Genomic DNA, 18,227 nt, shown 5'->3' on the forward strand with positions numbered 1-18,227 from the left:
ATGTCATGGTCTGCTGCAGCAGGTGTTGGAGAGTTACATTCCATTGAGGGAAACGTGTACTGTAAAATACTGCCGCAGAGCATGATCCCCTTCCTCCAAAAACTGGGTCGCAGGGCATGACAATGACCCCAAACTCACCTCCAAGATGATCACAGCTTTACTGGAGAGGCTGAGGGGTAAAGGTGATGGACTGGCCAAGCATGTCTCCAGACTTGAACCCAATAGAACATACTTGGGGGATCCTCAAGCGGAAGGAGGAGGTGCGCAAAGTTTCAAATATCCAGCAGCTCCGCAATGTCATCGTGGAAGAGCATTCCAGTGGCAACCTGTGAAGCTCTGGTCAACTCCATGCCCAGGAGAGTAAAAGCAGTACTGGATAATAGTGGTGGCCACACATAATATTGACAGTTGACATGTTGTACGTATGTTATTATTGACAACTTTCACTAAGGGGTGTACTCACTTTTGTTGCCAGGGGTTTCAATATTAATGGCTATATTTTGAGGGGAAAATAAATGATTAAGCTGCACACAGACTACTTTTCAATGTTGTCCCATGAAAAGATATACTTCAATATCTGCAGAAATGCCAGGGCGGTACTCACTTTGGTGATACACTGTATATTATACGTGCTCTCAGATGGTTAATAGCCCGGCTTCCTTGTATTTAGTCAGTATTAGCCACGCTAGGCTATAGGTCAGGGTTGACCAAATCCGGACCTCCATGCCACCTATCCTATTCTGACCTGTCGTGTTTTCCACGTCTCTCTCTCTCTCTCCCCTGACACACCAGAATCAAATGATGAGAAGCCTGATTATGGTCCTGATGATTTGGTTCGGGTGCGTTGGAGGGAGATTTGGAAAACACGACAGGAAAATTCCGGATTTGGTCAACCCTGCTGGAGTAGTAGTGCTTTTTCTTTAGGGTTCCCTCAGCTTTGTCAATAAAAAATCCCAAATTGACATTGAGGGTTATTTCTTCAGACACGCCCTACCTCCAAAATACCAGCTTTGAGCATTTTCCGATCGGCGACTACTGTCAAACCCGTTTAGAGGTGCAACAATGAATCAGTAACGCTAACTATTTGATGAGCAAATTAACCGACAACAATTGTGTAGGACCTTCCTCACATTCTTGAAATTATAACATAAATATGACTTCCTGCCGGTGACCCGCGCCGGAGCGCAGGGCAGATACCCAGGCGGAGAAGAGAGGGGAAGGCAGAAGCAGGAGAACCCCTAGAAGCCGCCGTGGCACGAGATCAGAGCCCCGCCCCTGGGAGCCACGCCATAGAGAAAAAGTGTGGGACCCATCTACCACTGTGGCTGCCCGGCACCGTGATAGGATTGCGTGGGGACGGTAGTGCAGTGTTTGCATTTAAATAGGAGAGTCTGGTTTAGGGCAGCGGGACCGCCGCACGGAAATTCTACCCAGCCGCCCATGCCACCGCCCCTCACCGGAGCTCCCCCCTGGAGTACAATGTATGTGGTGCGTAAAAGAATGGCAAGGCCCGCAGTAAGGAGGCAACAGTGATGTCACCCCCTCACCAACAGATCCCATCCATCCCACAACCTCGGTGTGCGATGCATTAAAATCCAGGAGAGAGTCAGATGGGGCTGAATGAGTATGTAGGTTCCAGGGTGAAAGATATGTACCTTGCAAAGTGAAGAGTGCACGAATTAAGAGGCAGGCTACCACAGGCGTGGCCGCGTCCACCAGAACTACCGGCCGCAGAGCGGGAGAAGTGCCGGGCCCCCGACCGACCCCCGCCGCAGGCCAACCCCGGCGCCCCCGACACCAACCGGGCACCCACCCCGGACAGGCGCCGCGCCGGGGACACCCGCCCCACCGGCAGGCAGGGGACAACCGGCCCTACCCCAGGAGGCCCCGCCGACAGAAGGGCAGCGGCAGCCGCCGCGGCCCCAAAGAGGCGGCTGAGGCCGGAGACGGGCCGAGGGGACGGAGGCTCAACACTGCCCCCCGGGCCGCACGGTACGACACCAGGGAGCACCTCCACGGTACGAGGACACGTGGCCCGGGCCGTGCTGCCCTGCCCCCATCCAGTAGGTTTCTTTTTATGAAGAAACCCCGATGATAAAACCATTCATATAACAGCTTCAAGAGTATAAAAACACCTGGGGAAAATGCTAATATTCCATCATTTATCCATAACCGCATGCCTTTTGAATTCATATCATGCCACTTCGTGTAATTGCACACATCACAACATCAAGAATATGATCGAAATTTGGATCGATTGTCAAGCTAAAACGACTGGCGCCCGAGCTCCCCGAAACTGGCATATTGTGTGCGTGACGTCACAACTAGGAAACACGCGGCTCAGTGCTTGGGTCCCGACAAAGTACTGAAAGGCAGCGATGATGGCGGACAATTTTGTTTCTAGTTGCAGCGACGAATCTGACATAAGAAACGTTCTTCTAATGGTGACGAGGAGAGTTATGAACCTTTCTTTGGTGTTTTGGGTTATCAATTTGAGCCCAAATGAAAGCCAATGCAGCCTAATGAAATGATCATTGAGGAGAGCAATCACACTGATGAAACGGTTCTTTTTGCGAAGCTGATACACCGTGACCGCATAATATAGAATGATCATTTATTGTGCTATCATAGGTTTTCGCTCTGCCAACAGACGAAAAATATGAATGGGATTAGAGGATTTGTTGTATATATTTTACGAGCGATAATTTATGCATGTGTCCAGTCCTGTATCCAATGCGTGACATGTTTTTTATTATAATAGAGTACTCACTCTGGCCGCTTGGCAGCTCCCCTCCTTTGCTTTGCCTGGGCTGGTGGGGTGGTCTCATCAGTGCCAGTCATCGTCCTCTTTCTTGGTATCTCGGGACATTTAGGAGGCTGCGCGTGTACGGTGGGCACCGCATCTGCTTTCAGCAGCAATTTCTTAGCAAAACCTGATTTCATTTGTCCATAGCTTTCAGGTGTAAAATGCACACTACACAAAAACGTGCCGTAGGCTGGGTCTGCAAAAGGAACCCTCTTTGCAGGGACCAACTTGAGCCATTGTCTACGTAGTCCAGCTGTTTTTCTCACATTCTGGAACTCATGGGTACTACATTGTGACAAATGGTTATTTGTACACCACATAGCACGACAGGTTTGAACCATTTTAGCGTTTTTTTTGGATAAAACACCAACGCAATTCTCTCCTCCATAAACAACGATAGCCCCTGCCTCGACCTTTTGCTTCCTGGCTGTGACGCCATAGCCCCATTCGGCTGTTTCCGGGCTACATTTGGAAATGTTCCTCATTTTCTATCCGTTTTCAATAATTGCTCATGAATGTGATTTCTTTTTTTTGTTAACATTTGTTATCTTTCCACATAATGGTTCTATTGATATATCTCACAGCCCCTTAGTATTATCATTCTCTTTAAGAGTCTTAACACAAACTGCACATTGTCATACAAGAGAGTGTGCTTTGAAATGGTGACATGTCTAAAACAACTTCAACTGTGAAGGTCATTGAAAAAAGTGCCGCCTTTGGATTATTTTGTTGCGCAACGATTACAGAAAATTTAATATTTTTAAAACCCGGTTCCGATCCACTGAATAACGACACGATCGGCCCGATTTCGGATCGTCTCGTCATGCCGACAAATGTCAGGTTCAAATTATTTTATTAAAACAAAGTTAAAAGAGGGGCGGCTATGGCCACCGCATCCGTCCCCGTTGAAAGAGCGATCGGCGGACGCCGAGCGGAAGCGGCCACTTTCGCCGCGTCCGGGGCTCCCGAGGCGGTCTCGGTCAAGAAGGGAGCGCGGCGGAACGAGGAAATCCGGGATTCCTTCCGGAGTCGCCACCAGAGTCCGCGGTGAGCGACCGCTTCCCGCCTGGGAAAGTTCTCTCAAAAAATGTGCGAGGCGGCCGGCCGGCCACGCGCCCGCCACGACTAACGCGTGTCCCGATGTCGCTAAACGGGAAGCGGACCCGCCGGCGTTCCAAATCAGACTAAAGGTGGCCGGCTTAATGCAAAGGCTTTTACTGCGACCGAGGAAAGGGCTGCTAAAAAAGAAAAGGAGCAAGTCTGAAACCTCTGCGATAAGAGTTCTCAAAAACAAAAACAAAAAAAAAGAAAAAGGTCTCGGCGGCGCACGACGGGATCAGTCGCTGTCCGACGCCACGGCCGACGAGCATTTCCTCTTCCTCTTGGGAGCTTTGGGCTTGGAGTCTTCCTCCTCCTGAGGCGCAAAGGTGAAAATGAGGTGAGCCAGGGTAGGCGGTGGCGACGGCGATCGCCCGCCGTACCGAGGCGCTGCTGGACGCGCTCTCCTCCTCGTTGTTGCTGGGGGGCGCCGCGCCTTTCCTGGACCGCGGCGAAGTGGCGGCCGCCTTGCGCCGAGACTTGGGCGGCTTGGCCTGCGAATCTTCGTATTCTTCGGCCAGGGCGAAGAGGTCGCTGAACCTGCGGGGGAGGAGCGCGTCGGGTTGGACTCAACTTTTTCCAAGTGGTTGATTCTCATGAAGCCAAACTATGTCTTTGTAGGGATCTCGTCGCAAAACGCAGGTAGTCCCCGGGTTACGACGCCCGAGTCTCGTCCGCCGTTTTGCTTTTTTGCAGTGACGTAACAGTCTCGTCCGCCACCTCTCAGAATGGATGGTAAGTACTGAATATTATTTGTCATATAATAAATGGAAATGGTTGATTTGTAATTGCTATACATATCTGGTATTTCATATTAAGAGTGTGACAATATTTCTGAAGACGGCGATATTTTGCAACCCGAACGGTTATCGATATGCCCCCGCCAAGTAGGGATACTTTTATTTGACATTTTGGCCATTCGATTCATCGCCATTCACGGCTCATTGAATAATTGTTGAGCAATTCCTCGGCGGTCCAGTGAAGGTTAAGTGTAGAGCTGAAACGAATACTCGAGCAACTCGAGTAACTCGAGTTTAAAAACTGATCCGAGTAATTTTATTCACCTCGAGTAATCCTTTATTTTGACAGCTCTAGGCATCACGTTTTGCTCGGACTACTTTTAATGCGGGACAACGCGCTGATGTCACGTGCGTAGAGGAAGAAGCAAAAAAAAAAAAAAAAAAACTTACTGCAGCCGACAACCGCTACAAACGACGCCGACATTGCTAAATACTAGCCCGCTCATGCTACGTTTGTTGCAGGTAGCGTCCAGTGAGTCTCATAGAGATCACATGTATGTTGAACTAGATGCGCAATGACAGACTAGGCCGCGTCTGGGCAGCGTTAGCAAACAGCCGCCATCTTAAAGCAGTAGAGCGCTAAGCGCTAATAAAGAGCGCTAAACGCTAATATACTGTATAAGATTAACGTTACTGTCACTACTAGCTCACCTTACGTTAGCACTGCGGAGGGCTAGGTTTCAATTAATTAAGACCGCTTTCGATGCGTGGCTAATGTGTCTTACATACAGGGTATAACATAACATAGCGTTGTGGAGTGATGAAGGTGTCAAATAAAAACTCAATAATGCTAACTATCAATTTTAGCTCAGTAGTCATTGCTGGATTAAACACCAAGTAGCACTAGTCCCTAATGTGCTCCAATACAGCCTGTATCATACATTTATTTTGAACAGTGCAAAAACTCAAAATCCTATCAGGACTTACAGTTTAGACTAACTTAAAACTTAACTAGAACTTAAAAATGGCTTGAAACAAATTGAAATTTAATTGAAAAACGTGGGGAAAAATCCTAACTTTTAAGTGATGTGTGTTATCAAGCGTAAAGGCATTTTTAGGTGTGTTTATATATATATACTTTTTTAAAAGAAGATATAAAGGTTTTTTGAGTGAAAGCAGTGAATTAGTCATTTTTTAAAATTCTAGTTACATCTGAGATGCAATTGTTGGCTGTTTTCAACAATATACAGTGCCTTGCAAAAGTATTCGGCCCCCTTGAACCTTGCGTCACATTTCAGGCTTCAAACATAAAGATATAAAATTTTAATTTTTTGTCAAGAATCAACAACAAGTGGGACACAATCGTGAAGTGGAACAACATTTATTGGATAATTTCAACTTTTTTAACAAATAAAAAACTGAAAAGTGGGGCGTACAATTTTATTCGGCCCCCTTGCGTTAATACTTTGTAGCGCCACCTTTTGCTCCAATTACAGCTGCAAGTCGCTTGGGGTATGTTTCTATCAGTTTTGCACATGGAGAGACTGACATTCTTGCCCATTCTTCCTTGCAAAACAGCTCCAGCTCAGTGAGGTTGGATGGAGAGTGTTTGTGAACAGCAGTCTTCAGCTCTTTCCACAGATTCTCAATTGGATTCAGGTCTGGACTGTGACTTGGCCATTCTAACACCTGGATACGTTTATTTTTGAACCATTCCATTGTAGATTTGGCTTTATGTTTTGGATCATTGTCCTGTTGGAAGATAAATCTCCGTCCCAGTCTCAGGTCTTGTGCAGATACCAACAGGTTTTCTTCCAGAATGTTCCTGTATTTGGCTGCATCCATCTTCCCGTCAATTTTAACCATCTTCCCTGTCCCTGCTGAAGAAAAGCAGGCCCAAACCATGACGCTGCCACCACCATGTTTGACAGTGGGGATGGTGTGTTCAGGGTGATGAGCTGTGTTGCTTTTACGCCAAACATATCGTTTTGCATTGTGGCCCAAAAGTTCAATTTTGGCTTCATCTGACCAGAGCACCTTCTTCCACATGTTTGGTGTGTCTCCCAGGTGGCTTGTGGCAAACTTTAAACGAGACTTTTTATGGATATCTTTGAGAAATGGCTTTCTTCTTGCCACTCTTCTTGCCATAAAGGCCAGATTTGTGCAGTGTACGACTGATTGTTGTCCTATGGACAGACTCTCCCACCTCAGCTGTAGATCTCTGCAGTTCATCCAGAGTGATCATGGGCCTCTTGGCTGCATCTCTGATCAGTTTTCTCCTTGTTTGAGAAGAAAGTTTGGAAGGACGGTCGGGTCTTGGTAGATTTGCAGTGGTCTGATGCTCCTTCCATTTCAATATGATGGCTTGCACAGTGCTCCTTGAGATGTTTAAAGCTTGGGAAATCTTTTTGTATCCATATCCGGCTTTAAACTTCTCCACAACAGTATCTCGGACCTGCCTGGTGTGTTCCTTGCTTTTCATAATGCTCTCTGCACTTTAAACAGAACCCTGATACTATCACAGAGCAGGTGCATTTATACGGAGACTTGATTACAAACAGGTGGATTCTATTTATCATCATCGGTCATTTAGGACAACATTGGATCATTCAGAGATCCTCACTGAACTTCTGGAGTGAGTTTGCGGCACTGAAAGTAAAGGGGCCGAATAATATTGCACGCCCCACTTTTCAGTTTTTTATTTGTTAAAAAAGTTGAAATTATCCAATAAATTTGGTTCCACTTCACGATTGTGTCCCACTTGTTGTTGATTCTTGACAAAATAATTCAATTTCATATCTTTATGTTTGAAGCCTGAAATGTGGCGAAAGGTTGCAAGATTCAAGGGAGCCGAATACTTTTGCAAGGCACTGTACATCACAAATAAAGACATTGATTGACTGAAAATGATAAAATGTCTTGTTTACTCATGTATATCTATAATTGCTCTTCACCTAAAAATATATTTGTTTTATCCGATTACTCGATGAATCGATAGAATTTTCAGTCGATTACTAAAATATTCGATAGCTGCAGCCCTAGTTAAGTGCAAAGCGCAAGTTGTCTCGAGGAGAAGAGAGGGAGCTACAAGTGGGATGGGGGAAAAAAATGTTGAGCGGGAGTAGTGGCGGAAAATATTCCTTTTAATTGGACACCAATAAGAAAGGTGAACAATGTGTGTAAGAAAAAGCAATGAATATGCACATCCACTTGCAGCCGGTGACCAAGTGGTGCCTGCCTTTATCACTTGATGTTTTGCAATGTAAAGAATTTGGATGACATTTGGTGTGGACCTTAAGTTGGCTGGTCAAACAAGCTTACACCAATTTATTTGAGAAGCACTTTCCATCAAATGGACTACACAAACGACGACGATTACTGCTATTTTGATACGATAAGCTATAAAAATGGTTTCCCAAATATATATCAAGTGATATGCATGTTGATAGATGTAGCCTTGACTTTGGCCTGTGCCGCTTAACACACCAGTATCCCTGTCTACTCTAGATATACAACTACAGGATAGGAGGAGGTCATAGAAATGCATTGATTGGGCTGTTAGCACTAAATCTCGTTTTGTATATCTTGGACTCGATAATAACGTATGATGTAGGTGGTCGGCCAATCACATTTCTTCCCAGAAATAATTAACCCCCACACTAGAATGACTGAAAAACAGATTTTTTACGGGGAAAAGGGAACCCGACGAGCCAGAAGATGAGCATACAACCTCGAAGAAAACAAAATCTACACTACTTCCCAATCACTAAAGACCCACCAACTGCGAAGGAGCGGATTCGTGACCCGTATGCAAATAAACCGAGTGATTCGAGCATGTCTGCCAAGCAGGAATATCAGCTTGTAGAGATGGCAAAAGACGGCGACCTTAAACGTACATTTGAGACAACAACAACAACTCTACCGAGGTTCTGGATTCAAGTCATTTCGGAATATCCTGACATCGCTAGGAGAGCACTGAAAAGTGTGCTACAAATTCCAACATCGTATCTTTGTGAAACGGGCTTCTCTCACTCTCCCATCTCGTCTCAAAGAAACAAGCTCGGGCCTCCCGCTGATTCGGCGGGCGAGTTGTATTTTCCCCGCACATGACACGACGGGGCTAAAAACAAATGTTATTTTATACGTGCTGTATTTTTCTGCCGCACATCGCCGGTGTTCTGACAAGTTTGGCATGCGCATAACGTACACTACAAACTTTCTTTAAGGAAAGGAATATGAACTTACGTTTGCCATGTTAGCTGCACGCAACAACTGCACGCAGCTCTCTCACTTAAAGACTTTGCCGTTTCGTTAAGCATTCGTTTACGCCCTTTTCGTGTTGCACATGTATGTTTATGACGTAAATAGTTTTTTAGTACCGTCGGATAACATTGAGAGTCCTACTGAATATAAAGGAGGGCTTTTTTCACCGCCGCAAAAGCTTCGGGAGCACAATTTTATAAGGGTGAGAAATTTGACAGAACACCGGTCTGTGAAAAAAAGACCCAAATCACACCGGTCCGTGGTGCAGAAAAGGTTGGGGACCCCTGTCGTCGAATATCTATTTTCTGACCAATACATCAATAATCGCGATATTGTAAGATAATGATTATCGTGAGCTTCGTATCGTATCGTGAGGTTCCCACTCTCTTGGTACCTCACGATACGATACGATTTGCGATACAAAGCTCACGATGACGATGAGCTGACGATATAGCGATACAAGGATTTTGGATACATTGGTCAGGAAATCATTATAGCACATTCTACATAAAACTAATAAACAGAAAAACAAGCTTCTGCTGTCAACTGGAATGAGTTTATCACTCGTAGACGTTCAATCCATTTGAAGTGGGAGGGAGGGCAGCGAATGAATTTGTCCATTCGCTATTTTTTCCCTATGGCTATTAATTCCCCATGGCTGGTAGTGGCAGCCAATGCCAGGCAACGAGGTCATTTCGGGCCATTTACCTGTTGATTTTCAGTTACTTCCCGTTGATTTTGGGGCATTTTATGGGTCTCTTCCTGTCTGAGTTACAGAACAGGAGGTTCACCCAAATGAATAGGCAGTGACTCAAACTTAACAGGAAATGACCTGTAAATGCCCTAAAATGAAAAGCAAGTGACCTGTAAATGCCCCCAATATCTGACCGAATGACTTTGAATGCTCTGGTTTTGAATGAGCCAACGTTCCCGGTCTAAATGGATTGTGCGTCGAGCACCGTCAATGGCAGCCTTTTTTTTTTTTTTTTTTAAACGGACACCTTTTTAAAACGATACCTCCATTCTTGACAGGAGCATATCGATATCCTTTTAGGATACAAAGTAGGCCTGAACGATATTGGAAAAAACTATTGCTGCGATTTTTTTTGGGTTTGCGATACATTGCGATATTATATTGCGATATTAAAAAAAATGTACTTTTTTTTTTTTTCAAGAAATGTTCACAAGATGACTTAAATAGCTGTTTGGAAAGACTTTAGATGACTCACCATCACCACAGTGTACAGTCATCCCTTGTTTTTCGCGGTTAATGGGGACCAGAACCCGCCGCGATGGGTGAAAAACCGCGAAGTAGCCCACCCCCCCATTTAAAATTTTTTTTTTGTGTGTTTTTTGTGCCCAGTGTATTTATTCAGATTTAGCAGTGGAAAGAGATACATATAAGAATGTCCATGTTTTTTTCTCACTTTCCCCCCCCAAAGTGATTTTAAAAATGTATATAAATAAATGGTTTTTAAGCACTTCAAATTTCATAATTATGATACGTTTTAAACATAACTGTCCAACCAAATCATTTTTTAACAAGAATAAAGTACTGTAGCAGATAAATGCTTGGCTGTATTAAATGCTTCTGTTTATCTACTTTAGCTGTGACCGTTGAAGTGACATGTAGAAATTTCAAACTCCTCATGATCACTTCTGGCATTTAAATTTCTCCAACGTCCCCACAGTACACACATTACTTCCAGCGCGGCTTCTTTTCAACTGTTTAACAAGTTAAACGATGATTGACAGATGCCCGTGTGAAGTCTGCTTCTTTGGCCAGATCCAAGCCATTGTTGTGACTGAGAGGATCAAAAGGCTGGGAGAGGGAGGGTAGGAGGCTGTGCGCAGACCAGAAAGTGAGGCGTATGTGGATCAAAAAAAAAGAAAAACTATCGCACGTGCTTGCGATGGGACTATCGCGCACACGCACATCGCGATGGCGATGTTTAAACGATATATCGTTCAGGCTTAATACAAAGTATTCGATATTTTGTCACACCCCTAGTTCCCGCTATTTCATATGTGCGGTCGGTCGGTCCGCTTTCCTTTGTTGCGCTCGGACTTTCTGCTTTTACGTGGGGTGAATGCCAGTTTACGTTTCAAGAAGGCAGAGAAACGGTAAACGGCGCAGGATCGGCCACGTTCGCTCGCTATTCGACCGCCGGACCGGTGCCGCTTTCCTTGTCTAATTGCCCTCGGTATCATTGCGCGGCCATTTTCAGAAGCACTATAAATGACCTTATTGTATTTTATTTTCTAATGGTGTGTTCATCATTCGGACTGAAGAAATGTCAGTTGTAAGAAGAACGATGGTGTGACCGGCGGGAATGAATATCTATGGATCCATCGTATTTTGGACTTCATTTTATTAATATGTTACATGTTTCCGAATAGAAGATTTCGGGGTAGTCGGACGTGGAAACCGGAGACGACCTGTTGATTTTTAGTCGAAAGTCAGGCCGCCGTTTGTATACCAAAATATGTTACGACGTATTTTACCTCAACCATAAATATTCAATACATTTGGTAAGCCATTTTCTTACACTGAATCAAAAGTTATTGAAGGAAAATCTAGTGTCCAAGCCTGCCAACTTATTTTTCAATCGACTCAAGACATTGACAGGGTCAGATAATTTGGCATTTTTTGATATTGTTGATAGTTACCCACTCATCATAAGTGATCATGACCATAATATGTCATGAGATCAATCGAATCTTAGGGAGCTCAAACTGTGGATGAGTCAAGCTTTGGGAAATGTCCTTCTTGACCGTAATGCATAGCTTTGATGAGAATGAGGCACGCACGCACGCACGCCTACCTCATTTTGTGTCCTTCGTCGCAACTGGCCTGAACGTGCTGCAGGGCCTGCAGGATGGGCGTCTGGCTGAAGACTGAACACACGGAAACATCGGTCGACCGTCCGTCTGTCTGTCCGCGGACGGAAAGGCGGGTGTACTGACAGCTGTTCTTGGTGTTGTTGAGACTCAACCTGAGGTTGTCCAGGTGTTCCAGGATCTGCTCCAGGGTCAGCTGAGCCAGTTTGCTGCTGGAGCTGCGGAGACTGCAAAGGGCGCCCCGGGCGGGCGGGCGTAGGTGAGGGCGGCGCGGCACGGCGTTTGGACTCGACTCTCCGCCTCGGTCGGCCGGCGCCTTCCCACCTCTGCCTCTTCCGCGGTTGGTTGTTGTTCTTGATGAGCTGCGCCTTGATGTGTTCGGCCAGCGTGTCGTCGTGTTTGGACGCCCAGTGGCGCAGGAGGCTGGTGGTGAACTGGTCCTCGCTGTGGCAAGGCCTGCTCAAAACCATCTTCACCATCTCCTCGCTGGGTCTGACAAAGATAAGACAGGTGAGAGGCGCGGGCACGCCCGCTCCGCCCGCCCGCCCGGCGTTACTTTTCCCGCCGTAGTTGCAGGAGCAGGCAGGACAGGGCCTCGGGGTGTTCTGCCGGCAAAAGTTAGGGGAAAAAAATGCCGATGAGTCACGGGCGACCGGCCGCGGCGCGCTACCGACGCCACCTTTGTATTTGAGGTGCTGCAGGATGGGTATGATGGCCTCCAGGGGAATGCTGTGCGCCAGGAAAAGCTGCCACGTGCTGTACTGCTCAAAAGTCTCCCAGTCTAACGACTGGACTGGACGCAGAAAAGAAAGTGAAGAAGAAAGGTGTCGGACGACGCACCGACCATCCGGCGAGGGCGCTTACTGAGGATGTTGAGGACCGAATCCTTGCGGAACATGACCAGGTTGCCCATCATCACGTGACACATCAACTCCTGCAACTGCATCGCGCCGACGTCAGGCGGACCGTTCTTTGCCCGGCGGCGCCACGGCGACGTTTTACCTGAGTAGAATCGATGACTGCCACGATCATGTTGAGCAGCTCGCCGCTTCGCAACGTCTCGTCCGGAAACTGAAAAAAAAAGGCGCTGGGACCGCGTCTGCGTGCGTGCGTGCGTGTCTGCGTACGGGCGCACCTCAGAGTAGATGGAGGGCGTCAGGTAGCAGAGCAATCGGACGTCATCCTCCTGACACGCCTTCATGTCCATCATGAGGCACGTGTGAAGGTCGCCCAGCGCCGTGGCCTGAGCGAAGGACTCGTACAGCATCATCTTGCCGTTGGCCGCTTTGCTGCGCCGACACGCACGGGGGCGTTAGTGCCGGCCGGGCAGGCGCTTTGGGTCGGGAGTTCTTCTTCACCTGGCTTTGAGGTAGTAGAGCAGGTGGTAACCGATCTTGGGCTGCTTCTGGTAAAGTTCGGCCAGCATGTCCAGAAGAACGGAGAAGCCGCTGTTGTCCTCCTGCATGGTCACCAAGTTGCGGAAGACCAGACACACCGCCTTGCACACCGACTCCTCCAGAGACCTAAAGAGAGCACGCGCGTGAGAAGCGGAAGCGACCGCGGGCGAGCGCCGTCTTACTCGTCGGTGATGTCTTCGGGGAGGACGTCCCCGCGGAAATGTTCTTTGAAGATTTCCGCCAGACAGGAGGCTAAAGCCGACATCTGCTCCGTGTCAAAGTCCTCCTGCAATACGGGGAGGTTATTAATGCCGTCCCGCCTCGCCTCGCCTCGCCGAGTCGGCGTCCTACCTCCAGGATGAGGTCCACGATGTCCTGCATGACTTCGCACTGCGTCTCCGTATCGCTGGCGGGGGACGGAAACGGGACACGAGTGAGCGAAAGCGGAAGGCGCAACCTCCGGCCGGCCGCGTCCACCTCCGACCTGGACTTCTGCAGCTGGACCACCTTGTCCCTCATGGTGTCCTCCAATTGGTGGAGCCAGGGCGTGATGTCGGCGGGCTCCTCCGCGACGGCCTCTCTGATGGGATGAAAGCGGAACTCGCGCTTCTTTCCTGCCGACCGAGCGAAACCGTGGGTTATCGGGAGGACCGGGCCGAGTCGAGTCAACCGTCCGCCCGCCCGCCCACCTTTGCTGTTGACCTCCTCCTCGTCGTCGCTGAAGGCGGCTTCCGTGTTGTCGTAGCAACCTTCTTCCTTGTCCAACATGTGCTCCATCTCCATAGACGCCATCTCCTCCATTTTCACTACGCACACATACGGCGTTGACGGGGCGTCGACGGGGCGTCGACAGGGCGTCGGTACCTTCTGTCGGCGGCGAGGGGGCGCCGCAGAACTCCGGAAACCTTTCTCTGAGCATGGAGCGAAGTTCTCGGTCCAGCTTGGGATTGTCGAACAACGGCGCCAGGTGCCTACGAGAGCAAAATCCTATCGGCGCTTCCCAAAAGCGGCGCCGCTCGCTTCTTAACCCGTTCTCCCCCCGCCGACTGAAAAGTGATCGGAAGGCGACGGCGCGCCGGACTTACGCCAGCACTCGCTTCTCCATGATGAACGTGAGCGAGTTGAAGACGCCCTGACGAACTTGAACTTCCAACGGAGGGAAGAAGTGAGGAATGATCTGAGGAGGGAAGGGGCCAATGAGGAAGCGAGGTGACGACGAGCGGCCGCGACGCGGTGCGGCGCCTCACCCGACACATAAAGTCCAGCAGTGTTGCCGTGATGGCGGGATGAGGCTTCATGGAATGATGCATCACCAGAATGGCCGGCTCTGCGTCACACCGCGCGCACTTTGGTTACTCGCGCGACCGCCACGGACGGACGAGCGTGTCACCTATGTTCATGATGCTGTCCTTGTCAGGGTTGAAGAACAGCCAGTCGTAGAAGAGCGCCAGCTTGGCGTTGGAGGCGGCCACGTTGGACTGCGCGCAGGCAAATCTCGGCGATTAGAAGGGGGCGGGGGCGGCGTCGAGGCGATGCGATGCGAGGGAGGGCTTACCGTGCAGGTGGTGAGCAGCCAGCCGATGATGGCCCAGCGCGGTAGGATGTCGGAGCTGAGGACCTCGTTGGACGGGTGGACCACGCCGCAGATGTAGCGAATCAGATCGCAGCGCAGCGACTGGCTCTCCGCCATGGACAGGTACTGGCGCTGGAACCAGTCTTGGTAGCGCTTCTGCTGCCCGAAGCGGACCTGCCGGCGACGCGGAGAGCGTTTTCGGGAGATTTGCCGCCCGGCGAGAGGGAGGCCGCCGCTTACCCTGGAGGTCATGAAGAGGAGCTTGGTCTCCATGTCGGGGGTCAGACGGCAGGCCAGGAACTTTCGGGAAGTCCGGGCCGTCAGCAGCTGGAGGACGCCTGACGTCGGAGAGAGAGCCAAAACAAAAAAAGTCAAAATCACATTCCACCATTGTACTTTTCTATGATTATTTCATATATGTACAAATAATCCTTCAGCCTCCGTTTTCCGCATTTCTACCATTTGACTTGCCCACTAAGCAGGCGTTCCCAGGGAAGATAAATGGCCGATTAAAAAATGGTTTCTTAGCCGGTGCGACGTCACCAAGGGGAGACGGCGTATGCGCGAGCCCACCTGACGGCCAGCACAAAACCCACTGCCGCTGTAGAAGTTATTTAAAACAAACAGGTTTGGATTAGAGTGGATCAACTCGAGTACTCTTCGATGAAACAAAAAGATTCGAGTATTCGTTTCGTTAAAGAGGTGTTGTCATGGTTTGTTTTGAAAGTGTTTGCATTTAGTTTTACTGATTTGGGTGGATAGACTGCCCTCTATTCTGCCTCGCTTCACGTGGCTGAATCCAGCTGCTCCCTGTTCAGACCAACATAAACTAAGTTTTTCTTTGAGCTAATGTTTTTTTTTAATGCATTCGTAAAGTAGTTTATATTTAGCCGTTTTTTTGTGGGAATATGTGTCTGAACCATTTGTTGAGAGGATTGTAAATAAGTTAGCATTTTATAGCATTTAGACTAGCAGACTTGTGTTATATAAATTACCCAATTGTTCTTTTGTTGTACATGAGGCTCAGCTTAGGTGTTTTCATTTTTTATGTTCCTTATCCGATGACTCGATTATTTGAACAAACTACTTCATGGATTATTCGACTTTTAAAATATTTGATAGCTGCAGCCCTAGTTTGGATGAAGGAAGATTTGATTGTATTGACTTCACATCTGGGCATCTGTAACATTTTCTCTTGAAAGTCTAGGCGGCCGCCTTCTGCCCAAAACAGGATTCGGGACAGAATTCCCTTCTCACCGGTGAATTGAGGACTGAGGACTTGAGGGTTGTGGAGCAAGTCCCTCCACAGGAGGTCCATCTCGGGGATGCGAGCCACGTTCTGCAGCAGGCGCACCAAATCGCGGCCGATGATCACGCACTCCAAAAACTGCGCGCAAAGCGGCGGAGGGTTGAAGCGGCCCCTCGCCCGACCTCACCCCGCCCTGCCCCGCCGCCACCTTTTCCCGCAGCATCCCGATGCAAAAGTCCACTTCCTTCTGGCGGAGAGCCAGCAGGTTGGGGGCGCCGTGGTCCACGATCAGCCGCAGGTACGTGTAGACGGACATGGCGATCAGCATCCCGCTCTTCGCCAGCCACTCCCTGCGCAGGGCAAAAGGGTTAGGGAAAGCGGAGTCGGCGCATTTAGCTCGCCCGTCCTACTTTTGCTCCAGCAGGATGTCCAGGACGCTCTCGGCCAACCACAAGTTCTTGGCGGACACGTCGCCTCCTGCGAAGGCACAATAGGCGTGACGGTTCCGAGGCGGACTTTTGCTCGGGCGGGCGGGCGCGCGCGACGATCGACCCACCCGCGATCTGCTTGAGCAGCGTCATGACCACGCCGTCCGTCGCCATCACGCCGCTCTTCACCAACTCTCTGACCAGCCACACCAACTGCGAACCGCGCGCGCGCGCCGCACGTCAGGATCGCGGAGACGCGGCGCTCGTACGCGATCGAGAGTTCACCTGCTTTCTGGGGACGTCTTGCAGCTTGAGGAACTTTTCCATTAGGATCTGGTTGATCTTGACCAGGACCACGTTCATTCCGTCTCTGTTCACCAGGGTCAGGTCTCGGTAACACTGCGCGCAAAAGGCAAAATCCGTCGCCGGGGCCGTTTCGCCGCGCGACGACGAGCGGGGGCGGTCCTTACCCTCTGGGCCTGCGCCGGCTCGGTGAGAAGAAGCGCCAAGAGACCGAGACAAACCTCTTCGTGCTGTTGCTGGCCTTTACACACCTGCTCGCCGCGGTAACAAACACAGCGACGTCACGATGCCTTTTGTTGTCCGCGTTTCTTCTTCCGAATGAACTCGTTCACGAGTTCCGCCGATAATAATCAAATCGAGAGCGAGGGAGCGTGACGGCGTTAAGGCAGAGCATTTATACATCGATTTTGGTATCGCATGGAACAGACGCTCAGCATAACGTGCTTGTGGATTTGAAGCAAGAATGACAAATCTGCAATGAATGCAAATAAGAGCTTCAGGGGCTATCGGAACAAAAATGATGCCTGTACCGGTAAGAGCTGTACCAAAACACATACAACACTTAGTTGTAACACATAACCCAACTAGGTGCTGTGTTTGGTATGGGTCTTGCTGGTACAAGCGCCAACATAACGCTGGATTTCCTAGCAGGAAATTCCCGGAGCAGAGTTGCCGTTAAAGCATTTGAGAGGACGAGCCCCAAATCTTGATTTGAGGGACCAATGTGAAATCGGTGGAGCTCAGACGGCGGGAGGGATGACGTCATCAACTTACATTGGCCGTCAGGGCGTCGTTCGCTTCTCTCTCGGAAAGGCCATTGGTCAAGGAGTGCACCACTCCGACGCAACGCTCCAGTTTCTGCGCACACACACACGCGCGCCAACGTCAAGTTGCAGCGCTTGCGCATTCGAGGCTGTCCATTTGTTTACAGGCTCCCATTTGAAGCTAGATGCTAACGGGCTAAGCTAACACCCGTAGCCGCCGGCTAGCCGTTTTAAGTCACCGCGGGTCGGTCGGGTGAAACCGAAGCGCCGTTTCCTGCCTCCCTCAGTCCCGCCCGCCCGCCCGCCCGCGGCACGAAGCTCGTCGCTCGACTGCACTCGTACCTCTTCCAGCTCGTCTTTGGCGTCGAGCTGCGTGGACACCAGAAGGCGGCCCTGCGGCTTGGCCTTGACCGGGGCGGCTTCCATCTCCGCCGGCTTAATTGAAGCCCCGTCCCCCTCGCAGGCGGACGGCACGGGGCGGGGGCCAAAAAAAAAAAAAAAAAAAAAGGCACTCGTTGCACTCGAGTAGCTGCTTTCCTTTCCCAACCAGTGCGCCGCTTCGTGCTACTTTTTCGATTTGAGGAAGAGAAGCGACGTGACGCGCGGCCTCCTCTCCAATCACCGGGCGGAGGATTCCGAGTGACGTCAAACTCCGCCAATGCCAAGCGAGACGAAGAGCCAATCGGCACCCGCCTGCCTTGGAAGCCTGAAAATGGGACGTCCGTTTCGAGGCTGCTATCGTCGTTGGTAGAACTAGATGTCCGA

The 18,227-nt window shown here is 49.4% G+C and overlaps 1 protein-coding gene across 3 annotated transcripts; it reads right to left on the reverse strand.

The window, feature by feature from the left end:
* Nucleotides 1-2,126: 2,126 nt before the first annotated feature.
* On the reverse strand, nt 2,127-18,062 carry ints3 (integrator complex subunit 3). 3 transcript variants are annotated; one of them, XM_057828231.1, is made up of 29 exons: nt 17,805-18,061; nt 17,473-17,556; nt 16,866-16,949; nt 16,681-16,794; nt 16,524-16,608; nt 16,378-16,444; nt 16,176-16,317; nt 15,976-16,105; nt 14,959-15,056; nt 14,701-14,892; nt 14,536-14,623; nt 14,393-14,472; nt 14,231-14,322; nt 14,010-14,116; nt 13,835-13,951; nt 13,630-13,759; nt 13,497-13,551; nt 13,328-13,431; nt 13,107-13,271; nt 12,884-13,037; nt 12,751-12,819; nt 12,613-12,682; nt 12,428-12,541; nt 12,305-12,353; nt 12,073-12,240; nt 11,875-11,975; nt 11,733-11,805; nt 4,288-4,444; nt 2,133-4,220 (listed from the first exon to the last, which is right to left on the reverse strand). In XM_057828231.1, exons 1-29 carry the CDS (start codon nt 17,886-17,888, stop codon nt 4,143-4,145), a joined length of 3,051 nt encoding a protein of 1,016 aa, XP_057684214.1. In that variant the 5' UTR covers nt 17,889-18,061; the 3' UTR covers nt 2,133-4,142. The 3 variants fall into 3 exon arrangements, with proteins under 3 accessions (XP_057684211.1, XP_057684214.1, XP_057684212.1); XM_057828229.1 differs by having other exon boundaries at nt 2,136-4,220; nt 12,613-12,688; XM_057828228.1 differs by having other exon boundaries at nt 2,127-4,220; nt 11,733-11,975; nt 12,613-12,688; nt 17,805-18,062.
* Nucleotides 18,063-18,227: the final 165 nt, after the last annotated feature.

This window comes from Corythoichthys intestinalis, chromosome 22 (genome assembly GCF_030265065.1).
Source record: "Corythoichthys intestinalis isolate RoL2023-P3 chromosome 22, ASM3026506v1, whole genome shotgun sequence".
NCBI classification, from domain to species: domain Eukaryota; kingdom Metazoa; phylum Chordata; class Actinopteri; order Syngnathiformes; family Syngnathidae; genus Corythoichthys; species Corythoichthys intestinalis.